General features: G+C 39.8%; 2 protein-coding genes across 2 annotated transcripts in view; both read right to left on the reverse strand.

Moving 5' to 3' along the window:
- The window catches only part of LOC126871046 (neural-cadherin-like), an 88,963-nt gene extending 75,524 nt beyond the window's left edge, over positions 1-13,439 (reverse strand). Inside the window, exon 1 of the mRNA XM_050629403.1 lies at positions 11,077-13,439. Within this exon, the coding sequence (XP_050485360.1) occupies positions 11,077-11,128 (52 nt within the window). The 5' untranslated portion in view covers positions 11,129-13,439. The remainder of the gene's footprint in view (positions 1-11,076) is intronic.
- The window catches only part of LOC126871049 (neural-cadherin-like), a 189,455-nt gene that overhangs the window by 25,730 nt on the left and 146,794 nt on the right, over positions 1-16,931 (reverse strand). The gene's annotated exons all lie outside the window — the stretch shown is intronic.

Here is a 16,931-nt window from a genome sequence, read left to right on the forward strand (position 1 = left end):
TAAATTTCTATTCTGCGCCTTGTTTGAATCGCGAATAATTGACGAGATTCATTTTCGAGGTTAAATTAAAAAAGTTTGAATTAATTAACGAACTGAAATTCTTCGCCAACTTCTTTCCACTGATTTTATTTCTGGCAATTTATTTGGTAATTGTACGGTGGGCAATGAGTGGCGCACACAGTAATTTTTTAATCGATATTTCCAACATTTGCCCACGAGACAGTAATCCCTGGAAATGAAAGAGCGAAGTAATGGAAATAATACTTTGTGCTTCTATCATGACGAGGTATTTCTTTTGGTAAATTGTACAGCTCCGTGAGAACAATCGTAAAATATCAGAGTGGATTTCGAATGTCACAGGCGTTTATGACTGCGGCAACAATTTGTTGTATTCTCTTCTTGGATTACGAAATAATCAAATAATTTGTCATATCAAACATTAGTTTTCGATATTTAAAGGAATAATCGCGAATATTTAATCGGAAGCAATCGGACAATTCATTGAAAAATTTTCTACTTCGCCGACGCAGCGTGACGCGATTTGGACGAGAACAACGAACGGCAAGAATTTTTAATTTCGCAAATTACGGTACAGGAATGCGAGTCGCGTCTCTGATTTATATCAACGCGCACGCATACATTAAAGGCACGTGTGTTCATTAAAAAAAGGAATGGTAAAGGAAAAAGCAAGGAATGAAAAGAACAGTCGAGAAGAAATCACAACTCGCGTGTATTCTGTGAATACAAAGTTCATCGAAATATGATTTGCGAATTATTCGCGAATCTTATCAGTTGTTTTTCGGGAATATTTAAATTACTAATGCTAGGGGAAATTATATTCGGCCAAGCATGGTACAATAAACTTTTCTTTATGAGAAATCGATATTCCCATTATTAAGCCGTCCAACTGGCCGAGTTTCAAGAATATTTTGCGGTACGAATTCGAACGAGCTGTCGAATTACACGCGAAGTTCGATAGTATTAATTAATTAAGCGGAAACGAACTACGAAGGTTGCGAGTGAATGTGATTGGAATGGAAGTAATCGAAATCTGTAAAACTTCAAAGATAACTTGCGATGAGCACGAGCCATACTCCAGCGTGTCCATAAAGTCACGGCACGTTCGCTGTGAATTCCTCGTAAGCTCTATTAATTTGGGTTTTCATATTTTCCGGATTTTCAAGGGCTTATGCTAAAGCATAGCTTTTCTGTTCGAGATATTCATACGGACTAAGCTACCTGGCCAAGGAGTTAGCGCTCTATCATCCGACGATAAGGACCGGGTTTAGTTCAAATCTTTGATATTATCATAGAAAGTACCGTATATCTTTAGAAATGGTCTTTGGATTTTTTGATCGACGACATAACATTTATATTCGATAGTCGGTCCAAGGAAAACATCCTTATTAATAGTGTAAAATAATACTGCTACTATTCGAGAAATTTCCCCGTAAATTGCAAATAAAAATGGCACCACCACAATCCTAAGCAATATCTCAGAAAACACATCAGCGAGGAAGCAATAAAAAGTACAGTCTGAAATAATATTAACCAGGAGGACAGTCGTCATCTGCTGCCGTGTCCTTGCAACCATCTCCATCTTCGAGTTTCTTCGTCACAGTAGGTAAATAACAATTGTAATAAGTCACGAAATCCCTGTTCGTTATTTAAATGTTTCCGTGGCGGACGAACACAGGCGGAGAACTGTTTCATCGTAGCTGTAATTTCCTCGAGACGAACAGCAGACGAATAGCAGACGAACGGACCTGTTCCACGTTCTTTTAACAATCCAAATAATTGCAATCTAACTGTACAACTTGTCTCGCGTAATCGCGCTTTACCGAAAAATGGTCAAAGGCGACGAATTTCAGAGAGGATATTTCTAATGTCCCTCGCTATGGGGATGTTAGATATACAGAGTGTCGCAAAGTTTAACAGCTAAATATCGTAAATATATTCCGTAGATATAACCAAGTGACAAATGTTGTTTATCTAATGGCAGGTTATTTGGAATTCAATAAACAAGTTAGAATAAAAATACGAAGTAGGAGGGAGTAAAAAAACAGTAATGGACTTACGATTACGATGCTATACGACAAGAATAGGTTTGCAATCGATATAATTATTAGCTATCGATATCACGTTTCAAAATATTTATCGCTCCTGTCGAAATGAAACCGACGACAGTAACAAACTGAACCTCTAAAAATCTATTATTCCACGAAACTCATTTTGCTTCATCTCAATGAATCGATAGACTCTTTGTATCAGCGCCACGCGTATGAACACTCGTTTGATAAATCTTCCTTCTTTAAAGCTATTGACACATAAAAATCCAGTATCGTGAAATATTGGACACCAAAGTGTTACTCTCTTTACTATTCCTATTTTTATTCTAATTTTTTCAACAAAGTTTTAAATAATCAATATTTATACAACATCGTTTGCACGTGTATATTATAGTGTATATTAAGGTTAAATGAAAAAGTCTATGTAAATCAATCTCATTTTGTAGCCGGCAGGCAAAAATTAATGATATATATGTATATATATGTATATATATATAATATCGTTTGCTGGATTATATTCACAAAATACACCGGCGAAGTTTGACTATTAAAGCCGGGTGCATCCTGTATATTTGAACGAACTCGTCGTGTCTCTTACAATAACGGAAATTTGGTCAGCGGACTCTCAGTGGACGAACAACGTGGTTTTCCACGCGGTTGGAACCTTCTCGCCTTCTCTATCGTCTAGTATGCTCTGCATTATTTACGAAACACATACATATACACGCGTGCTTAGCGCACCGTCCACTCCAACTGACCCAGATTAGCGTTATTGACATCCGCGCCAGTACAGCTTTCAAAAGCTCCGATTTCAAAGACTTCTCTGTACATTGGTCAAGTAGAATTAGTCGCAGGAAATTTCTTGGTCATCGCCTAATACCGTGAAATTTCGAATATACGTATAATAATTTGAGGCTAGTCGTTTAAGACGAGTTCAATTTAAATTAAAAAAAGAAAGATTTCAGCTTGTTTCGTTACATTCTATCGGAATTGAATTTTGTCATTATCACCTAATAACAAAATCCGCAATCACATAGTTGTCAGTCCAATATGTACTTCGAATCCGCTGCGTTCGTTGCACAAAGAAACGACGTAGCAATTAGAGGAGTGTATTTTCTCGATCCGTTCTTTACATTCGAGAAGCGTACGAAACCACGAAACAAGGAACAAATCGCGAGAAAAGATCGATAGAAATTTTTCACGTCAGTCGGCGCGCATAACAGGCACGATGCATTGAATTTAAATGCTTCGTAATTCTCGCTACAATTACACGCGCGAAACGTCGAGTATCTATGCAAATCGCGAACAATTCGCAAGAATTCCTTCGGCCGGAGTCTTTCGAGCGCGTACACCTGCTCCCTCGACGAAGAAACAACCCAATAGAGATTTTAGTTTCTTTGGGAACGAAAGATAGCTTTAAAGAGACGCGTCGTGACGAAATCGAAAGACGGTACAGTCAGAATTCTCGGTCGGTTTGCACTTTCGTTATAATCTCATACTCCGTACAAGATGTTCCAGTGATATTTATTTTATATTTATTTTCGATAATCTTCTTTACGAACGCTAGTGTGCTCCTATTGCCAATAATTTGATAAAAAGCAATTTTTCTCACAAATTGAACGATAATTTAGCTGTGAGAAAGTTATGAGACACCAGACACACGAAGGCGGAACACGATATTGATAAACATATGGATACACAACTTTGTTAACCCCTTAACCTACGATTTACGTTCGAGAATTTTGAGCCAAAAACGTAAACAAGCTATTATATATTATATTATATATTTACGTTTGGTCCGATCATCTACTACGGGCTGTGCTCGCAATGTTTACGTTCGGTCCGATCATCGTACTACGGGCTATGCCCGTAGTTGTAGGTTAAGGGGTTAGTATAAAGTGATTCCTGCAACTTCAGAAAGAAACAAGTGCATTCGTCCTTAGTAAATAAGCAATTGAACGAACATATTCCCCCGACATTGAGCATGAATAATCGAAGCAGCTTTAAAGATACGTATTTACGTGTTGCTTAGCAGCGAATTCATAAAATCCCTCGAACGAACGATCCGCTAATTGTCTGCATCAGCAAATTTTCACACGAGAAATGGCAAATTCTAGCCGATCAAACAAATGTGTCTACGTAACAACTCTGTCGTCAACGTTTTACGCGAATGGCACGAAATGTATAGGAATAAAAAAGAAAGTGATTTTATTTCTCGCCGGATAGTAGAGAATCGATTGTTCGCGCGCCGTAGGGAATGGCGTTCTCTTCGACTTGTTTCGGGGACCAAAAAAGGTTTCCAGCGGACGTAAGTACGATGTCTGCAGAATCGCGACGATGTACACGAAGCATTATTTCACCGAGAAAACCGGTCGTTCACGAATGAAATCACCGGATGTTCGCGATGGCACGGTTTCGGTTTCGGCCTCGGCTAGAATCACCGTACTCGAATATAGAAATCCAGATCAAAGTAACCGGATTATTGGTTGGGATTTTGTAGTTAAACCATTGACGCCGCGTACATAGGACGACGCGACGTCGAAACGTGGCTAACGTACGCCCGCCACACCAACAAGAACTAACCGATCGAATGGTATTCGCCTGAATTAACCTTCGAATCGGATTCGCGTATCAGATTCGCGCTAATTAAGACTCGGAATTGATAACGATCCAAGAGAAAACGGTTCCGTCGCAACCTATCGAATGTACAGGGAAATTGCGGTTAATTGAGAAACTGTACTGCCTTCGAGCGGTGCGTTTTTATTAAATTTTCATCGTTTAGTAATTGGAGATTTTATGATATTAACACGGACGAGATTAGCGTGAGAAGAATACGTGATAAACAGAGATCATTCGTGGTGCGGTGTATAATTATGTTATGTGAATTTTAGATTAATGGGTGAGGTGAAATTTATAAAATTAGTTGGAAAATCATTATATAAGGCAAACTCGATGTTGACGAAATTTAAAATAGCTTGAAAATAATTTAGGACCTCGATGTAAATTATCTGAAATCTTCGCGTAGCAGATTCGTTAAGTTTTGTCGAATGGAGATGGAGGGGAATGGAGAAGATACAAGAAATCTCCGCTAAACTTCCATTTCTTTAGCTATGTTCATAAAAATATGAATTTGCATAAACACCAGTAGTCTGCTTATCATTTTCAATCTATGCTCTTTAATTAAATTTTAATAATAACTTACGCTACTTAGACTAACATACGGAAGTAATATAAAGTCATAATTTCTGAGCAAATATCTTTATATATCGCTCGATTACGCATTGTCACGAAACGCGAAAAACAAAGCGGAAGATCCGATGTTCCTTTCTTTCGCTGATCATCCAATAACAATTCGTTGCCGTATTTAAATAAATCTCCCTCGTGAATATTTCGAAGCGGCCTTGTTACGGATTCCGCAACGAAACAGAAAAAAATCGTCTAAATGGGTCGGTACCCTCTATTCTTTCTTTCCGAATCAGTTGGTCGCCTTATCATTTAAGTTGGTGGCAGCTCTCTGGCCAGGCATTTACATTTTTCGTTCGAATGTTACCGCGCAACTCCTTACACATGGCTTTTTCCCCCTTTCATTGGCAGAAAAATCCGTATTTTTCATGTAACGTGCTCGTTCGCGTTTGTCCTAGAAAACGGAGAATTATCAGCGTTGTCAAGTGTGAAATATGAACATAAAGAAGCTGGAGGACGTTCGAGCGCCGTAGGGGGTTACTTTTCCATGCGAGCGACAGCACACGCAACGAACGACGCAAGCGACGCGACGCACGAATAACGTTCAATGGCAAAGGATGGAAGACCGAATCGATCCACCTTTAAACCGATATCTCTCTTCTCGAAAAGCCTGCTTCCAGCCGTTTCCGGACAAACGCGAGTATATGAATGATTTATCCTGTCGTTTGAAAGTCGTTCAACAGATCTTCCGAGAGCACTTCGCGTCGATTTATCACCAACAAGAAAGAGATGGTCGATGCAAGAACATGCAAGATAGCGACAGAGAGAGAGAGAGAGAGAGAGAGAGAGAGAGAGAGATGAAAGAGGTACAAGCTTTCTGCAACCTATAGAGTAGCCACCTACACACCGTCACGTACATCTCGAGAGCTGGCATCGATCTCACCTGCTACCAACGATACTGGAGCGCGTATTATCTCCTGTTGAATGCCGGAGCTCTGCACCGTTTCCAATTTCATGAACGTCCACGCAGTTTTGCTCCGTGATATACCTCAGGCACAATGGCGACGGATAACATCTTCTCGATTTGGGATTACTTTTTTTCACATTTCCTTCTTTTTTTTTTTTTTATTAATATCGCGTGTATTCGATGACGTTCCTTTGTCAACACCTGATATCTCTTTCATTCGTATTTCTTTTTTAATACATCGAAATTTAGGAAAAGTATCTCTTGGAACTTCGTAGACGAGGATATTTCGTAAGGCTTGGTAGATACAATGGAGAAAAGCGCGAAGATACATACTATCGTATACGCTGCGTTTCTCATGTCGACAGACTTGATCGCATGGTTGCAGTATAACGGATGGTTTCTGTGATTCGAGAATAAAGGTTGAGGTAGTCCTGTGGGTAGCGTAAAGCGGAGAAAGCGACGTTCCTTGGAGATTTAGAAACTCGACTCTGATCGGTGTGATAACATTAGATAGCAGATGTTTGTCGCGTATCTGTGAGATTCGAGTTTCACTGAAAGAATTTGACGAAATTTTCGAGTCTCGCGAGAAACTATCGGGTACCACCTTTGACGCAGCCCCAAGATCACCGAAGCAAATCGAACGGTAACCGGTACGTTTGCCTACTCGATGTTTCCTCGTCTCTCTCGAATCATCGTCGTTCGCTTCACACTGTCCAGTCACGGGACGATTACTACGACTAGTTTATTCTTTTGTCGATTGTCAAACAGCGAGTGTCTTCGGCGACGAAACGACTGGTTCGACCAACGGAACCCGACAGAAGCGCGTGAAGCGTGGTTTGTTTGTTCAGTTCGCGGACGATGCAAGCTACGTGGTTTTTGGTATGCTGACAAATGTAAAAAACTCGACGATGCCTGGCGCATGCCAAGATCGATCTTTGCTCGTAATTCAGCTACGAAAGTGTATTCCGGAGAATTTTTCTTCGCTGTTTGGCCAGGATCATTGCGTTGGAACGGTCGGAACGCGTTGCAACCCACGTATTTGACGATATCGAGCCGATTCAACGTGCGCTGACTGAAAAATGCTTCGTAACGGATTAAATCACTCGAACAATGGCGAAAGAGAAACAAACGCAATGATTGAATGCCTTTTCGCTCTGTTCGGTGTAAGTTTTCCATGTATTGGTATGTAAACGGAATGAATAAAAGCAACGTTTCCTTGTCAACGAACGTGATACAACATTATATCTTCCTTTTTCCCAGCAAATTTTGCAATAACGCGACATTTGTAACGTTCCTGGAAATGTTGATTCACAGATATAAACGAAGAGTCTTGCTCGTATATATGTTAATAAAACGTAGCGTGTAAATTAATTGGTTTATAGTTGAATTTACAGTACGATGAAAGATGAATTTAGAATGAGTAAGCAGTAACACCAACGCTGTTGTTGATGATTTTGGATATTTATTAAAGTTGACGATATTAATTATTGTAAAAAGCAACGCGTCAGCAGCTTATAATTAATAAACACGAAGTTAGTGGTGTATCCTAAATTATTCCTCTCGATGAACGCGTGTCAGGAAAGTTTTCGAAAATAAAAAATTCGAAGAAATAACGCGATAAGAATTGCTTCCATCAGCACTTTCGCGCAACCATCTTACGTCATTATATTCGATAATTCAATTTTCATCGTAAATCTTCCCGAGACTTTATCAAACCTGTAATGTAAATTTTATTTCTGAAAATTTCAAGCGGTTAACCTACATTTGCTAATTAGAAAGTATGCGAAAAGTCGAGATCGTATTTGCTATCTCACTCGACCCCCTCTCATTTTCTCATTTTTTTTTTGTTTTTTACAATACATAGTTATTTTTTCATAATAAATGTCATCGCGAATAAGTCTGTCGCATAAAAATTTGTATACGTACGGTTGAGCGTTTGTCGCGAGACGATTTACGTTCATAAATTGAAGAAAATTACATTGTGTCACATTAGTTGAGCAAATTTTTTCGCTAATGAAGACTCTTTAATAGACTCGTTGTATCAAATGTCGTATTTGAGGAAATGAATTGTTATAACGTTACACGTCTATTTGTTGGTATAATAGTAGAATACAATTATATCGATATAATTTGTCATTAATATTATAATTTTTATGATTTCATGTATTTGGTAATCTTGATTTTGTATTTTTGTAAGTCAGATAAGAACAACGTAATAAAACTGTATTATTTCTGCAATGGCAAAATTTGCTGCTTCATTATTTAATTTTCAATTTTGCTACCTGGTAAACTATGCAACGATACAATTTCGCGATATAAATTGCGAGTCAATTCTATTAAACATTGGCCAGCTTTTTAATTAAAATACCACAACACTAACTGCGTGTATACGAATACGAACTGTACAAATACAAATTCCATTGACAAACACATATTCGATTCGGAACAGATTTATGTCAAACTTGCAGCTTTATTACACGCGCCAGTTACAAAACTTCACTTTATGATGAAATATAATGCGTATGTGCAAGTAATGAAATTCAAATGTACTTGACTTTTCAAACAAGTTCACTGATTATCCTAAATTTTACGTTCAGGCATGAAGCAGATAGTTAGTGGCTCTTTTAGATCAAATACGCTACTGTAGCTAGCATTATTTTAGAATATAAATTGAGTCAACTAAAAGATACTTTTCGGTGTACTAAATCGATGGTTAATCTAATTAGTTTGAGACGGAATTATCTTTTATTTCGCATTTCTCATTGAAACATTAATTGAAACGATGTCGAAATTCAAACTATATCACCTTTCAAAGTAGCAAATACAGCACGGTATAATTAGTAAGACACTGTTGCACAAAGGTAGATTGTGCAAATTTTCAGCCGTCGTAATTGACAGCAGTCCAATCTATCTCTTCCAACGACACGAGTTCCCCTCCAAACACCTTGTTTCTGCATAACCTACCAAATTAACACATTAACAGCGTTTGAAAATTAACATTTCCAATGGCATTCCGCATCCAAGAATTACGACGCAATCGCAAGGAAATACCGATTATGTCAACTTTACTTTCATTCAATTTAAAAAACGATAAGATCTCTTCTCGAAATTTGTTCGTTCATTTTCAATATGCGAGATAAATTGAAACATCGAACTATTATGTATATCGAAGAATTGATCGCGGGAGGATGATATTCCGAAACCAAAAATTCCAATATAATCGCAAGAAAATTCTGATTTCCGTACTATTTAAATACCATCGAAATTGTATATTCCCCAAAAATGTTTCCCAGTTTTCAATCCGGATATCAAACTATCGAAGAATTCATCTCGGAGAACCACTTACAATTAGAATTTAACGCTAGCTAAAAACAGCTTCGAACAAAAAAGAACGATAGTATCAAACGAACCGACTCTTAATCGAATTTCTGTGAGAAACCGCGGCCAAGAGTCGTTCGTCCGTCGAATGTAACGAAACGTGTATCTCATTGTTTAAACAGGACGCGTTTTACCGGGATATCCAGCGATAAACCGTAGCCCTACGACTCGACCGTTCAGAGACAGTACGTAATTTTATCGTCGCGTGGTCACGTTAAATCTTGCGAAGCTACCGTTCATAAGCTAGCAAGCGATATTCTCGCGATTCTGCCTGCTAAACTGTTCGCATGGAACCGCTGAATGGTGAAACGGACCATGGAAAATTTCGTTGACCGCTTCCAGTGGTACGAGCAAAGTCTTCGTTCGATGGCAATGTCGCGTTTGGCGAGCCGCAACGCGTCGCACGATCGACGAAACGTAAGTAAAACAAACGATCGGTACACGAGAGAATGGCAACTTGATGCAAACGCAACGATGTCGCCGATATCTTCTCCGTCGGCGCGGATCGTAATTACCAGGCCGAATTGATTTTCCGTCGGTTGAATGGAACGATATCCCAATTGTGCGAAGCAAACCAAGCTTGGACCGGCTGTCGTTGTACACGTACAGTGTACACATCGTATCCTTTGAAAATAACAGCGACCTCGATCGATGATTGCACGCGGAAAGGATGGTGGATATCGCTCGTATCGGGAGTGACGTTCGCCAATTGCCTCTCCGCTACTTGGTCGAGCAACGACGTAACGAGAATTTGATCGTCGCCGGATGACCACCGTTTCGTCGGAAATGTTCCACCACTTCTCGCCCCTTTTTCGCCTTCCTTCGTCACGGTTCGTCCTTTGAAGCTTTTGTCGAAAAGTTTGTCCGCTGGCGGGAAACAGATCGCGTTTCAAATATTCCGGAGGACGAATAGAGAAGCATCGAATGGAATGGAGCGGCGGATAAGGCGGCTCGCCGCGGAAATTGCAATTGCTTTCCGAAAAACTCTAACGCTGATGCGAAAGAGCGTTTCTTCGAGCGTTCTTCTCGACCGTGAAAACTTTCTTTTCTCTACAGGTTTCGCATCGTGTTAAATATGCCGTTCACCTGTTGGGATACACGAAGAGGAATCCGTGTTGCGCAACTTGCGGATCGTTCGCACGAATTTGCCCGACACAAAGCTCGTTAATTACAAGACGGGCGATCCTGTAGCGAACTCGCAAAGTCCTCGAGTATCCTAGAACTCGTTGAATTTTCTCAAGATCGAGCTAGTCTCGCGAGTCCGTGATGCGAAATCCTGATAGATAGTATTGGAAGAAACAAAGCCTTCGTATCTTTTTATCGCGAGACTTACTTTACCGTAACTCTTCCCCGGTTCTATCCTTATCTCATTTCCCCTGTTTTTTCCGCTTGGTTTCGCGAGCGTGTCGTACGTGATCTTATAGCGTAAAAGACAAATAACGATTATGAACGATATTGAAAGCGTGTCACTCGACGTACCTAAATAGGTGCTGTTGGTAATAACCCAGAAGAGTTTTAGCGGATCAACCATTAAACCACGTTCATCACATGAACAACACGTTCCAATGGAGAAGCGTAGCCGGCTGCCGTGGCTGCTCAACCACAGGACACCGTAACCGCTTAACGCGTCGACACACACTATGTCCCTGAATATTCTGGATACTCGTCTTCGAGGTCCACCAGTAGTGCAATAAATCGATTCACAAATAACGATCACCGTGTTGTTAAATAAGAAATTTGAATAAACCGTACACCGTAAGTTACCAACGAACCAACAAGCAAAAAGAACAAACGAAAGGAACTGCAGGCAGAAAAATAATCACGATAATAAACGCGAATTTTCAATCGCCACTCTCTTCTTCTTCAACCAAAAGAATTCCGATCGAATTTGTCGATTCTTCTTCACAGTGTCCTGCGACGATTTCTTTAGACAGAAGGACCGTGGTGATCTGTCAGATGAGCGATGATCTCTCTTCCTCCCTCTCCGTCTCTCTTTCTCTCTCTCTTTCTCTATATCGCGACGCGTCGTCCCGAATCGGACCGGCACTGACGTTTCGGTACGTTCCGCACGACGCCTGTCATCGACATGTTTTTATCTCGCGGTATATTTCGTCCGGTGCGAGAGAGCGAGCCAGTTGCGCGGCTGTGGTTGTCCGAGCGCCGAACGAAAGTGGAAGGAGTAGAGCGAGCGAGTAGAGAGGGTGAGAGATGGTGGTGGTAGCGACGGCGTGGAGAACGGAGCACAGCGTGAGAGAAGGTGATTGTCGGCGTCGGCGTCGGCGTCGACGGCGCGGCTGCTAGATTGTACGCGAGAGTCGAACGCGGTGTGTATGTGCCACGAGCACGGACTAAGGGTACGGAACGAGTCACGAGGGTACAGTACCCGAGTACGCGGTACCACCAGGCCAGTAGATATACGGAGGCCGCAGCTCCGAGCTCAGATTTGCGCAGCCGCGGCAAATCAGTCGGCGGCGCACAATCCACGCTCAGTCAATACACTGTGTCACCGCGTACGAAACGTGGAATCGTTGGAACGCGGTTCATAGTCTATGGGACGTGTGGCACTGCGATGTTCACGAATACGACGCCCGGTACATCGTCGTTCCCGGTGATACGCGCCAACGCAACACCAAGACTACCAACGGCGTCGTGATCGCTGCGTTTGCACAGACCGCCTATCGCAAACCGCGACTCTCGTCTTTTTAAACGACTACGCGCGTCTTTTCGCCTCTTTTCGCGCATTTTCGTTCGCTCGCTTTTACGGCCGATACCATCTCGCGTCGCTGATTTATCGTTTTCGTATGGTCTGGCTATTCGATTCTTTGTTTTGTAATAGTGCGATTAGTTGATTCTGTGGAGCACGGTTCGAGTATCTCGATCGCGATTCAATTTCCGTAGTGGCGAATTCAGAAGCTGCCGGAGAGGCGGAAAAATGTGAAAAACTACATAGGTACAATTTCGAAACTACCTTTACAAGATTAAAAATTTGCGACATTGTAGCCTGGATAATTCAATCAACATTAATCGTATGCCTAACAAGGTTCTTGGAATGTGACATAATATTTTTGTATTTTATTATTCTTGAAAGCAAAGAAGGACGGCACAGCCCCTATCGTTTTGGATCCATCGTTGAATTTCGGCTTCGCGTCGAAGAGGCAGTTCCACGGCCAATTCTTCTCTTTGTATTCTTTAGGCTTTCGACGATATTCGGGATAGCTTCTTAAAGAACAGCACTTCATTGGAATGTACGCGATGAAAAAACAACAGAGCTTATTTGATAGTTATCTTTATCGTGCTACAATTTTGTTACGCGCAATATTCAAGATTCTCGACGTTTCTATTCTCCAGCTATTTCGCTGTGCGAAAACGCTTATCTTCTTCACGATTTAGAGTTTCAATGGCAACAACAGTATATTTTAAACGCGTCTAATGGCAGAAAAGACAAATGCCCGTTCGCTTTATCGATGTTTGTAACAATAGAAGAGATACAATAGGAAAACAAGCAAGGTAATAGCGGGCTGATGGACTTCCATATACCTAATAAAACGTATTTTAATGGACCTTTGTACGAGTTTGTAATTGCGTTCCTTCGAAGGACTTCAAGCTTCAATAGAAATTCCCATTAAACAGCTATATACGTGTAGCTACTTCGTTTTCCTTTCGAAACCGTAATAGAGTACATTCGCTGAAAGCAATCAACGCACGGTTGCAAAATTTTCTACGGAATATTCTGTCGACCGTGATGGACAATCTTCTGTTCGAAATATGTACGTAAAATGTATTGAGATTATAGTCACCGCTGTGACATTTTAAAACCTGTTAAACGTAAAGGAATAAAGAAATGCTTGGTTTCAAAATCTTCGATTTACGAATCGGTGTTAAATGCGCTTACTGACTCGAGAAACGATCATGTATTTCGTACTTCCAAGTTTCATCCGTTTCTCGTCAATTCTCTCAGCCTTTACGACTTCCCTTTTTCCTAATTGGTCGTGTACATTTCTTGCCAATACTTTTTCGAGATTTATACAGATCGTTACACCACCGCCAGTTCAAACTTTCATACGAGTTATCGATAGAGATGAAACTCTCGGCAAACGAACGTTCGAAAGCTCTCTATGGTGGAACATTTTATATAAATTTACAACAAAGATCATAATTAAAATTTCTTTTGATATTAATACCCGCCATAACAATGTTTCCAGCAAATTGTAGTCAAATATATACTCGATGATAATACAAGAAATTTTATTCCTACACTTTTAGTTATACAGCAATTTCAACGAACGTCGAGGACTGTCTGTTATAAATAAATGTCTAGTTATTTCCCTGTTACTTACAATGAATTTTACGTTCTTCTCAATATCGATATGCGACACGAGAATCTACAAGGATCGAACATACGTACAGTAACGATCCAAGAAACTTCACTGCTACGTTTTCATTCATCCGACAAATCCAAGCTTTTAACCAACGATGCAACCGCAATATCGAGGAATTAAAGTCTCGTACAGCCAGACCGCTTCCCTATCAGCATCTTATTCGTCGTCGTTCCACTTCCTTGACGATGCCAGACAAGATCGTCGAAGCGTATTAGAGTCCGCGTTGTTAGCCAGCTATCGTCTTCCGATTCGATCGAAAGTCGATCGCTGTAGTAACTGAATAAACGTCGCTAGTAGGGCCAGGGTCTATCTATCCACGTCGTTAAACCATCGCCAGGCCTGTTTTACTCGATATCTCGCCATGTTTACGTTCGATTCAATTTTAGTTAGAAATTGAGAAAGTGACTGTTACGAAAACGTCGAATTTTATCGTAAAATTCGATCAATGTAATCGTAATAGCCGAGTCAGTGCTGATAAAATATCAAAGTGTTCTCCAATGTTATATAATATACACAACAAATATATATAAAGTTATCAAAGAAACGATTAGGTTGCGAGCCAGTATACCTACGCGTGTAAAAACAAACAAAAATCTGTTGAAGCTGCTTAAAAGAATAAAAATAATTTGTGTAAATCGTAATAATTACGTGTCGATATCCCTGTGGTTTCTAATCTGAATCCGTTTGAAAAAACCGTAACCGAAATGGATAGAAAACTCCAAGAAATTTATCGAAAGTTTGAATCTGTATTGTAAAGTCACTTATAGCGCTCGTGAAACCAAATCTCAAGATACGAAAAAGGAAACGCGACAGATAAACGGTAAAAGAAGTAAAGGATAAAATTGTATTATGTGAAATCTATGAGATTATGATAACATCGAATACACGGGTGCTTTATTTTCTAATACAACTTTACAGCTTCCTTTCGATTGAAATAACAATTTTTAAATGTTTTAATAATTTCCTAACGTTTCTACGAGTTTGCTCGAGTTTTCGCTAGTGCCTAAATTTTATGAAACCATGAATAGACAAACATGGATTTCGTGAGCCGTTGTACTTGGAATATGACAAGGATGACAGTACGCGGCGTGACATCCGTTGACAGCGAAGACGCCGATGCAGCCGATGAGGAACCGGGTGTTCCGACGCCCTGTTACGTTATCCTGCGAACAATTTCATACACGACCACGAGTCAATGTGGACGGGACACGTAGAATGGCCCTAAGCTATGGTCTGTGATTATCACATAAATCATGGCGGAATGGATTGACCAGCGCGTATTTCGTAGCAGACATTATGCCTAGTGTTGTTTCGCCTTGTGCGCGGTGCCGTTTCCTGTCGAGTGCTGATCGAACTTCGTGTAGAACGCATACTTAAGTGCACTTTGACCACTCCCGAATGCCATAGAATTGATTATCGCGAAGGCAAGACATTGCCTTCGGAGTAAAATTTGCTGAGCTATGGAAATCTTGAACCGTAGCTGGTATGGCAAAATTGATCGATGCTGGCAATGTTTCGTGAGAAATTTCGATAAGTGAGTTTCTGCATTTCGTGATTTCTTGGCAAGTAAGGTCTGGAAAATGTAGGCAAATCGAAGGATATAGTCTGTCGTGTTTAGGATAATACAATGGCTGTAACACGCTGGACAAAGTATTCGGACATTTCTGTCTATATCGTATGTGTTTTCAAAATATCCCAAATCAAAATATAAAATATCTTGAAATCTCATTCGCGCAATAATGAAACGGGGCTGTCACGTTTACGCGTATTGACAACATTCGAAATCGACCTGAAAATATACACAGAAGTTACAAGATATTTGCAATTATTGCATTCGTGTGTTTAACAAACGAACGAATACACAGCATAAATAGCAATCTTAAGCAGAAGATAAATGTTAAATATGATCCCATTGAATATCATGGTTTATTTCGATGTAATGGATTACCGGCTCTTTAAATACGTCTCTGATCTCTGCGAAACACATACTGGGTACTTTGCAATTTATATGTGTGTATATTTTCAGATTCGTTTCAAACTTTATCAATATAATCGTGATTGTCGAATCTCATAACAGTACTAATGAAATTTCAAAATGTTCCGTGTAACACGCATAATGTATTCAAAAGAACTACGTACAAGTGTTGGAATACTTTTGCGAGCTTGTGTAGGGTCACGAAATATTCGTTTCAAATTCATGATATACGAAGAATATGTTGTTGAACGATAGTACGAAGAATATGTTGTTGAACGATAGTCCGAAGAATATGTTGTTGAACGATAATGCGAAGAATACGTTGTTGAAGGTTGTAAAGTTCATAGGAATACAATTTTGTATGGATTTTTAACTCTTCTGGACGCACGTGTGTAGTCAATGCTACTGTCGTTCTCGATAAACGTTGTATCAGTATATAGATTATGGACGCGTATATCGTGAGTTTTATGAAATGGTGACACATGTAAAAAATCGTCAGTTTTGAAATATTTGCAGAAAATATCTCTAAAAATATTATTTGAAGTAAAACAACGCGTTTTATCTATTTTATAGGACTTTGCCGTTAAAAGCCAAGCTAATGCAAAAATGTCAAACTGCTAACCTAAATATATATTTAATCGATATTTGTGTCGCTCAACATTCCGTACAATACGTAAAATTTATTTCAATTTCTATGTTATCTGTAGAACACGTTCATGTTCGGAATATTCGTTGTACAAAGAATTACAAAAGCGTAAAAATTTCTACGATATTATTAATCGTAATAGTTTCACGCAACTAGACGACAAAGTATCTAAATACGGATATCGTCAAAGCAAACGCAACAATTTTAGCCGAAATTTAATCGAGCATTAAAAGGAACAACTTTTAATCCAACCGTATTGTTTCTAATTATCCTCTTTGTACGTAATAAAATCCACAGCGAAAGAAGTCTTTCACAAACATTACGAAGCTCGAAT

This window comes from Bombus huntii, chromosome 11 (genome assembly GCF_024542735.1).
Source record: "Bombus huntii isolate Logan2020A chromosome 11, iyBomHunt1.1, whole genome shotgun sequence".
Taxonomy (NCBI): domain Eukaryota; kingdom Metazoa; phylum Arthropoda; class Insecta; order Hymenoptera; family Apidae; genus Bombus; species Bombus huntii.